Source organism: Anabas testudineus, chromosome 10 (assembly GCF_900324465.2).
Source record: "Anabas testudineus chromosome 10, fAnaTes1.2, whole genome shotgun sequence".
In the NCBI taxonomy this organism is placed as follows: Eukaryota; Metazoa; Chordata; class Actinopteri; order Anabantiformes; family Anabantidae; genus Anabas; species Anabas testudineus.
This window is the reverse complement of record NC_046619.1, coordinates 18,043,781-18,054,253: the sequence shown is the minus strand read 5'-3', so window position 1 is coordinate 18,054,253 and position 10,473 is coordinate 18,043,781. Positions and strand designations below refer to the sequence as shown.

Sequence of the window (10,473 nt, the reverse complement as noted above, 5' to 3'; positions counted from 1 at the left end):
TGCACAGGACCCCTGGCTGTGAACCCAGAACTGCTGAAGACATTAGCCAGTGAATGGCTACTTACAGTCTCAAGAGGAGGAGGAAGAGTCAAAGTCAAAGGCCATGAAGAGGGCAATGAAGTCACTGACAAGCAGATATAGAGCCTGAGAGAAAGAGTGGAGCAGTGGAGGAGGGGAGTTGAGTAACAGGGGGAGGGAAGGGGAGAAAAATGGGCAAAGGAGGGAAAGGAGAGGGGAGACGGGTGAACCTCATAAAAGACATAAATAGGCGAGACAGGACTTGAAGCCTTGCAGTCACTCTTCCCGACAGCCACATCCACCACACTCCTCTCCCTTCTCCTCACCTCCAGCTCTCCTCTCCACTCATCTGCTGCAACCCTTCATTCATCTGGAACCCTGAGCCAAACCCGTGAGTAGTTTCTGCACCATACTGTCATCCTGTTGCTACATGACAGTACATAGGTCCTTACATTTGGAAGATAGCATTCATGAGTCTGCAGAAATTAGGAAAACTGCAATTGTATTATATAATTTTACTAAGCTTACATGAAGTATTACTGGAATGTGAGTGCATTATTTTAGTTACTGTGGATGTGCATGAAATCATATATCGATTTAGACCTATAGAAGAAGAAATCCTTATATAGATGCAATGAATTACAGTATATTTGCTAATAGTATTGCTGTGTTATGAAAACATCTGCCAAAAAATGTTTATGCTTTTATATTAATACAGTATGTACTTGGCATTAGCACCCACTGTCATTTTTCCAAAATCTAATGAAAAATGGTTAACATTTGTTATGTAATGTGTTAGGATATATATCTGAACCAGTATGTTGTTCACGTATATATCTCTTGAGTGTGCTACATATAAAAAGTGTGAAGACCCACACTATTAAAAATTATCTGAAAGGTTCAGCTGGTTGTAGGTTCAGCAGTAATATGCTGCTCTCCAACTGGAGGATGATTCAATAAAATATCTAAAGTTAGAAAGGTCAGGCACATTATCTCTATTCTGTTAAATAATATCTTTGAGTGAGGAAAGGAACCATGAGCAACAAGAGAAACAATAACACAAAACTTTATGCACCTCATTCTGCAAATCCAAACAGCTTAACTGACTTTACTAGTCTCAACAGTGGAAAGGCTTAAGTGAAAACTGTTGCCTATGACTCACATGCCCCAATGTTAGCCAGATGTTTTCTCATTTCAGTAATACTCTTTGGCAATTTGTCATGATCTAGATCTGGTAATAAAGGACAACTACAAAAAGAGATTTCATACAGTAAAATAAAGCAAAAATAAATAATTATCTACAGAACAGAAAATCTGTAAAGGGACTTTCCAATTCTAAATTTCTATGTTTTCTTTCTCCCATTTATTTACCTGCTTCAGGTGCTTTATCTTGCCAAATCTTTCCTCTTTGTCATGGAGGCCAGAACCAACATCCTACAAGTGCTCTTCCATTTGATTGTCATGGTGCTGGCAGGTGTTCATGCAATGCCTGTTCCTACCAATGTCCCAATATGTACAGCTTCAGAAACAGCTCAGTACAGCTTGACGTTTACTGGCAAGTGGACCCAGGCAGCTTTCCCTAAGCAATATCCTGTCTATCGCCCTCCTGCACAGTGGTCAAACCTTATTGGTAAGTGCACAGCAACATATAACAGATTTTTATTAGAAGCAGACGTAAAACAGATTTTTGAGTGGTTGGGTAACAGTGTTTACACAATGGAGACAATGTTAATGTCAATACTGCACAAGACACTTGGATAAATATAGTCATCAGTTGCTATCAACAAATGAGAGAAACCAACCTTTTGAAAGTGACATCTGTTCCAACATCTATCTCTGATTCTCCCCTTTTCCCTTAGGGGTGACCCACAGCTCTGACTATCACATGTGGCAGCGCAATGAGTTTGCCAGCAATGGAGTGAGGGAGTTTGCGGAGAAAGGCGAGGCCTGGACAATCATGAAGGAAGTTGAGGCGGCCGGTGAACGTATCCAGAGCGTTTATGGGATCCTCTCCGCTCCCGCTGTTATGGGAGGAACAGGCCAGATGAACACTGAGTTTGAGGTCTTCGCCAGGCACTCCTATGTAAGACACTCAACACCTGGGTTTTTACAGTGTGGGTCAGAGCATTACGTTCAAAGTTTCAGCATCAGAAGCCTTTTGTTGATGGGTCAGTAAAGATAACATGGAGCGATAGTAATAATAATAGCATGTGTTCAGTGAGATTGTTAAGTTATTGGACTATGAAGTCCTATGACAATACATTATTAGAATTGAACACGTTGTAACACACTGAAATACATTATTACATGATACACATATAGTATTATCAATGAAAAAACGCCTTTTGTGGCAAAGTCTGAAAATCCAAGTTGTCTGGGGCAGAAGACAGTCAAAACAGGATCCACACTTTACTTTAACTTCCAAAGGAATCCAATTATTCCTTACTGCTACAAAAATGTAATGAATGATCACACAGTATGTATATTATTGAAAAATATGAATGTGTACTGAAGCGTATTTTCACTTTCATTTCCATTTGTAATTTACTGAATGTAACTGGAAAATCTTTCTCCTCTTCTTTTTCATTACCTCCTCTTTCTCTGTGCTCCATCCCCCCCATGCTTTACCTCCTCCTCCATCTACAGCTATCATTTATTGTCCGTATCATTCCAAGCCCAGACTGGTTTGTGGGTGTGGACAGTGTTGACCTGTGTGATGGTGACCACTGGAAAGAGAATGTGTCATTGGAACTTTTTCCCATACGATGCAGGAACCGACAGCGGGTTCACCTTCTCCTCTCCAAACTTTGAAACTATGCCACAGGACAGAATTACACAGGTGGGTCAACCAGAGCCAAAAGCAACAATGCATCAAAGCCAATAATCACAAACCAGGCAATTAATTCAGATAAGGTTGTTACAACTGGAGCTGCTAAAAAAGTGCACATTGTTTTTTGCATTTTATGTTGTCTACAAAGGTAAGAATGGAATATATATGCTTCACTACTTTTGAAGATTAAAATCCCAACTATACAGTTTATAAATTATTAGATTATTGGAAAATCACAAGAATGTAATTTTCAACATCTACCATCAGCTGCTTTATAATCATTCTGATAATTTAGCTATTATAGTCATAACAGATCTTCATATTACCATCTAAAAATCACACATACTGTATAAGCCCTGCTATTGCGATATAAATGGTAAATTCCCCTAATTAACTCTACCAACACATCTCCACCATCAAGTGTTAACACCTTTCCATTTACCCTTTAAAGATCACCTCATCATTCCCAAGCCACCCTGCCAACTCTTTTTACTACCCTCGCCTGAAGCACCTCCCTCCCATCGCCAAGATAACACTGACTAAAATAAAGAAGACCAATCAGATCATTAGCCTTCCTGTGGAGCCTACCCAGTCGAACCAACTACCAACAGGAAACGAGATTGAGGACACACTCATAAGTAAGTCTGAAGAACAATTCATAATTATATATATATATATATATATATATATATAATATTTATATGTGTGTTAAGGGTGTCTGTACAACTGTGTTAAAACTAATCTTTGTTATACATATTTTGTTTGGGAATATATTATGTGGAGTTTCTATCCATCAGTAGTACTACAGATTACTGTTAGATTAGATATAGATGGACTTTTATGTTCATGGGCATGATTAAGCACATATTCTCAGTCCATAATATTCTCTGATCAACAACAAAGGAAAATAACTAAAACTAACAAAAAATAAAAAGTGTAGCAACGTTACAACAAAAGCAATGAAGATGAAGAACTCTGCAAGCCAGTAAAACATGGACGTACACCATTTGTCTGTACTGTACTTTCAATTTTTCCCCTCAGTATCCCTACCCTAACCTGGAAAACTTTCCCAATGCATGTAATCAATGAATAATGCTATCCACATACGTAAGTAGACTTTAGGTTGTGCCAGATTTTGAGTTTTCACTATCCAAATAAATTGTGTCTTTTGCTGACTCAGCTAGAAGCATTTGGGAACCATTATAGACCGCACACAAACTCAATTACTTCCAAACAGAAACCAGAAAAGCCAAGCGAGTTAAGGGCATCAGAAAATGCCAGGGGCACATCTGGCATCCAGAGAAGACCTCTGAGGATGGAGGACAGTGAACATAAAACTGCATTTTAAGAAAACTATGCAAAGCAGTACATAGGCTTGACCCACATGACCCACAGTGGGATTCAGACACAAATGTTTAAACAAGATCTGGATCGATATGTTGAAGCTGTATTTACTTAAGGTTGGATCCAGACTGTTAAATTTTAAGAGTCCCTGTTGTACAAATTAGTGGTAACAGTGAAACAGCCTAACTGCAAGAATAAATAGGAAGACAGCTTGGAAAAATAAAGATGGAGAGTGTGTCAAGCTACAAGTACAGCCAACAACACAGTGGTCAACCAACCTGTCTGAGAGACTCTCCAATATCACAGGAAGGCAGAAAATAACCTTCAATAATAACACAACTCACCACAATCTAAATAAATCTTTTGACCAGGCTCAGATAGCATGTCAACCTGGCAATAGAGACAGTGCGGTAATCAGATGTTCAGGGTTACTGTAAAGGTTTGACTCAGCATCACAGAATACAGATCTGTTTCCCTGACTACCCATCAACAAACAACAGAGAGGGGCCAAGAATCTGCTGGGGTTTCCTGCTCTGCTTCCAGTGCTCAGGCCTAACCCTCCAGTTGTTTATCTTTCCCTAATGTTTTCTCTCCAGGGTTTGAAAAGCAATTTTCAATACAAATCAATCACCTGTTCTATGTCTAGAAATACAACACTAACATAAAATAAGATAAATCAATACTGCTTCTTGCAGCATATTTAACTTTTCTTGTCCTGACCCACAAGATGAACAAAGATGTCACAGTCAGGTTCAAGATGACAAACATGCTACATTTGTCCATCCATCTTGCAGCTTCCATACTGTCTCCCACCCTTCTGCGTTTCTACTCTTTAACCAAAAACCAAGTCTGTGATACCCATCAGCTGAAGACAAGCTCACGACAAGTGGGCCAGCAAGTTCACAATGTTGGAGAAAGGGGGAGGAAAAAAACATACATGAAACTTCAATGATTGTAATAACCATTTAATAAATGAGAAAGGCAGGTCCCTTTCCCTATATTACAGCTGAGGTACCTTTTAAAATCTCAGTCAGCTACAGTGTCACTAATGACACAGTCAGCATACATTCAGTAAACCAAGGTTAAAAAAATACAACCACAATTAAATAGGAGTCCAGCAACACAGTCACTGCCAGGAATCTATAACAAGAAGCTATGGGTTCATAAAGAGCTGCACACACACAGCAGGCTACCACTAACTGGAATTCCCTTTAATTATTTCCCTTTTTTATTAAGACAAACTGGTTGAGGAGGTTGAAGTATTTTCCTCTTTATGAGATGTTTCACACCATTCTATTCAAGCCTATGAACAGAAATAAAATTTCCACTGATGAATTTCATTACAATACTTACAGAATGAAAAAGGAGGCAAAACGGAAGCATGTGCATGTTAGAGCTAGAAAGTAATAACTCAACTCAATGAACAAAGCATAAATACTAATGAGGCTCATATGGTCCTGTCCTTGTGCAGATACCCCTCTGGACTGTGAGGTGTCAGTGTGGTCTCCTTGGGGCTTGTGCAAAGGCAAATGTGGAGAGTCAGGCGTGCAGCACCGCACACGCTACATCCTCATGCACCCAGCCAACAACGGAGCAGCTTGCCCCTTGCTGGAGGAAGAGAGGAAGTGCTTCCCAGACAACTGTTTATGACTAGGCCAAGAAACCAGGGAGAGGAAAGAGAGAAAGGAGAGGAGAGAGAAGAAAGACAGGAAAGCCAGAAAAGGAAAGAAAGGACGAAGACGTAGGAACAACAGTAAAAGATCTACAGCACATTCGCATTAAGCAAAAATATAAAGAACCAGACTCCCTTCTCTCCTTACTGCTCATGTTTCTGTGGAAATTACTTATGTACTCATTGAATAACGTTAAATTGGGCAACTCTCAGCCTCAAGTCACAGTAATGGTTCTGATAGTACATGAGAGGTGTAATTTGTCAAAATAGCCAGTGGACACAATTCAGTTTTGGCAGATTATAAGAATTGTCTTCAGACAGTTTTAGAAAGCCACTAATTGAAACCACACTTTTTTGAAGATTTAACGGCTGCTATCTTCCAGCATGTTCGAAAATAAATGCCAATAAATGATAATTAAGATCTAAAGTTCCCATATACAAGAAATCAGTTCACAGAGGAAAATATTATGCCAGTTCCATTACAAAAAAAGAACAAAGTCAGACATAGTCACACATAAAACTGACTATACAGTCTAAATACTAATTCAGAACATAATGTTACCAAGACAATGTAGTTGTTTTCCTGAAGACAATAAATATATTTATTTACAGGATTTTAACCTGTATTGTACAGTATATCAAATCTGATGTATTGATCTGTAATATTTGTATTCCTTTATGTTATGAGATATAAGTTCAATGGAGAAAGTCCTTTTGTAAAAAACAAACAAACAAAAAAAACACTAAAAATGTATGTTCTCTGTATGATCAATAAAGTGTAAATATATCTTAAGACTCTGTGACCTCTTTGATGACACATTTTGTTGGTTTATAGTGTAACTTGACTTTAATCCTTTAATAACATTTAACAATTGAAAACAAATTGCATGTTAAGAATGAAAATTATTCGTTTGTTTCTTTAAGGTCTTTAAATCCAAACCCCACAGATTTAAAAGTCCTACACAGCACATACTCTGAACCACATGTGGGTTTACTAACTTTTGGGTTCAATAGGTATTATTACTAACATTGGGGCTGCAGTATAAGGAGAAATGCTTTTAACTGGATGATCTGGGTTCAAGCCTGTGTGCTGGCTCAAACTCACCATAATGAAGTGTTGGTCATAAAACGGATTAAGGTGCTCACCAACTATTTAAAACAGTTCACCAGAAGTTGATTTAGTTCACGGGGCCTCAAATCTCAAGCTTACTGCATGCTGTGACATCCAGTGCAGCACATCCCACTATGAAGCTCGAGTCCCGTTTAATAGGCAGAACAGACACTAGCTGCACTTAAGTGACCTCTTTTTACAGAAAAAAAAGTTTGTGAGCAGGATAAAGACAACATAGTTTGAAACAGATTGAAAAATGGCTTCATCTTCAGTGAACAATATTGGTCTAAATATGTAAAACAGAAATTCACCTATAACCCGCCCTTTCCCACAAAGCAACACAGAAACCACACTGCAGATGACAGACTGAATAGCAATAAGAACTAAACATCTGGTGCATGAGGGAGCTCCTTCCGTTTTGAATGATGAGGCAGAGGAAAATTACTGAGAGATTTGGAAGAGACAGGAGAGGAGTGGACTGAGGCTCTGTTTTTTCTTAACAGTTGTATTTAGTGTATGAACTGACTGATCTTAAGCAGCAGTACAATGAGGTGGAGTGGTAACACCAAACGTCTATGAATTACAACTTGTCATAATTATTTTAAAAAGTACATGAAAGATGAAGACAAACCCTATATAAACTAAAATAGGTATAGTGAATATAAAGTAAATATGATTGAGTATTGGCATTTTCTGTGAAACTACTGTACTTAAGTGTAGGTGGAGAAGGAATCAGATCCTTTGGAATAACAACTTTTGCAGATGCTAAATATGAGAAGGGTTTATTCTGTGTGTGGGTGTGTGGGGGTTTACTTTAAAGGTGACTTCATCTAAGGTAAGCATATGGTAACTACTGTATATAACGGTTTGGTTTACATTTTCCACTCAGTTTCCAGAGAGTTGGACTTCAGAACTGTTCTGTACTGATACTATTAAATTTATTAAGGAATATCAAATACATATTTTGCAGGTATCTTGATGTTCCATGATCCAAAGTTCTGATATTATAATACTACCTGTTACATTTTCTGTATAATTAAAATAAAAAATATTGGATGTGCCACAAAAGTGTTTAAAGATTGTGGTGCTAAAACTTAGGCTTCCGAACAAGTGCATTATGAGCTCTGTTACAAGTGGTCAGCCCCCATCAATCACTATTCTTAGCAGCTCTGCTATTGGCTTCAGAGTTAACCAGTCACTAAACACACAGAATGACTCGTCACACAAAGAAGCACCTGTGAATTTCTCACAGTCAGTAGCCTTCCACTTTAAATATATGCTACAGGATTTAAGTGTCTGGCTATAGTTAAAAAATTACATACTAGTATACCATAATAACTGAGTCTTCCTAGAATTTGCAGATCAACAAAAAGTATCTGAACTAAAGGCCAAACATTTGGTCACTGTTAAGTGTGTTGTAACCTAATAGTTCATTGTTAACTGAAAATGGGTTTGCGAGGCACTGGCTTTCTCCTCCACTGTTACCTGATGTTGGCAACAGCCATGTATTTCGATCTCGGAGAGCAGGAGGAAAAATGCATCATCGAAGAGGTTCCTGAAGACATGCTGGTGACTGGTGAGTCCTAGAGAGGGAATCATGCTGCTGAGTGTCATTTACAGCTCAACGGCAGTAATGAATTTGTAATTCAATTTAAAACAGTACAATGTGAATTAACATGAGACTGTTGAATCACACAGTAATGTTATATCTACTATAGTATGTTTGTTATTTTAGTGCACAAGTGCACAAGTTACTCACTTTAATTAAGCACATCCAAAGAGCCTATTAAGTTGCGTTTTCTTGTAAAACAGACTTCTGTGCTTGGGTAACATGAAGGAATGTACATACTGTATTAAATACTATGATATGTGCTGGATATTATTTACTTAAGTATAAATCTAAATTCCATCTTCATGTTTGCAATTGACCTTGACAGTGCGAGTTTGCACACATCTACAGTATGTGTATGCGGTCATGTATAAGTGTCTTGTACCTGCAGGTTTTTTCTTGTTGGAGCCGTGGGATCTGAATACATTCACTCATTCCCCTCATCTGGGCGCCACTGTGACAGTGAGAGACTCAAACTATGAGGTACTGCACTTAGAGGAGAAATGTTTACTAAACCAAATTCACAAAAATGGGTTTGACAGTACATTAATAAGTTAAAATGCACTGAGCAATACTGATAAAGATGCACAGGTTCATTGATGCAGGACTTACAGCATAAGACTTACTTCTATTATTATGTTAAAATACATTTTTACAACCTCAGTTCAGTTTTTTGCTGATGTGGAGGAAGTAAAAGAAATCTACTTGTTCAAGAATGCCAAATATGGTTCAATGGATCAACATCGACCAAAAGAACCAAAAGGAACCAAACTATATCTAAATCTTCTTCAACTAATAGAAAATAAATGTTGCACTAAGAGTGTCTTTTCTTCGCTCAGGTTCTGATGTCCAAGCGCTTTGGTAAATTTGGTAAATTCACCTTCACAGCTCACACCTCTGGTCAACATTATCTTTGCTTCCAAACCAACTCCACAAGGTTTGCCGTATTTGCTGCAGAAAAGCTGGTAAGACCTGTGGACACACACACATACAGAGACAGAGACAATCGATTTAGAGGACAGAGAAAATGCCAGTCCCTCTTTACACCTTACTGTATGTATTATTTAAACATGATAATAACAGCCAATATCAATTACCCCCAAATGAACAGAAGCTACATCTAGATGTTCAGATGGGAGAGCACTCGATTGACCACAGTACTGACAAGACTAAAGACAGCATGAAGATTCTGGAGGACAGCCTAAGTCACCTCATAGATCAGATGACGTACATCACCAAGCAGCAGGAGTACCAGAGAGTAAATGAGATTTTTAATGAGTGTTACCATTCAGTATGAAGTGAAATAAATACAACTGCGTGCCATCTCTTTTGAGTTTTATTCTGAAAATGTCTCTTTGTTTATTTCAGGAGAAAGAGGAAGTGTTTCGTCGGATCAGTGAAGACGCAAACAGTAAAGTGTTGTGGTGGGCCGTGGTGCAGACCTCTATCCTGCTGACAGTTGGTTTATGGCAGATGAAACGACTCAAAGACTTCTTCATCGCCAAGAAACTGGTCTGATGATGAATTGTGAAATGTCAATAATGCACATGTGCTGCCCACAGTTATCGCAGTGATCCACTACTGTACTGTAATCTGCAACCAGGATGCTCAGCTCCCCAAACAGATCATATACAATACAGACAACATAGGACATGAAGATGAAAACTGTATGTACTGTGTTTATTACTGTTTGAAGGTCAACATCCATTTATACTGTAATGAATTTAACAACTAACTGCTGTTAAATTCTACTATGTTTTTGTCCTGTGTTAACACCTCTTGCCTTTAAAATGATAAATACTGCAGCACATTGTCCATAAATGTTAAATATAATCCTGTGTTAGGGGTTAATATAAACACACACTTGTTAGGTGAGTTATTTATCACAT

General features: G+C 38.2%; 2 protein-coding genes across 2 annotated transcripts; both read left to right on the top strand.

Annotated features, from left to right (window-relative positions):
* Positions 1-265: 265 nt before the first annotated feature.
* spon2b (spondin 2b, extracellular matrix protein) lies at positions 266-6,422 on the top strand. Its single transcript, XM_026357197.2, is given in 7 exon segments — positions 266-409; positions 1,399-1,648; positions 1,878-2,101; positions 2,665-2,772; positions 2,774-2,857; positions 3,300-3,486; positions 5,664-6,422. Coding segments are annotated over 6 exon segments (999 nt in total). The 5' UTR covers positions 266-409; positions 1,399-1,431; the 3' UTR covers positions 5,843-6,422.
* A 1,825-nt stretch (positions 6,423-8,247) lies between these two features.
* Positions 8,248-10,178, top strand: si:ch211-255i20.3 (transmembrane emp24 domain-containing protein 11). Its single transcript, XM_026357198.1, has 5 exons — positions 8,248-8,551; positions 8,976-9,067; positions 9,424-9,549; positions 9,696-9,842; positions 9,953-10,178. The coding sequence occupies exons 1-5, from the start codon at positions 8,422-8,424 to the stop codon at positions 10,100-10,102; spliced, it is 645 nt and encodes a 214-aa protein (XP_026212983.1). The 5' UTR covers positions 8,248-8,421; the 3' UTR covers positions 10,103-10,178.
* Positions 10,179-10,473: the final 295 nt, after the last annotated feature.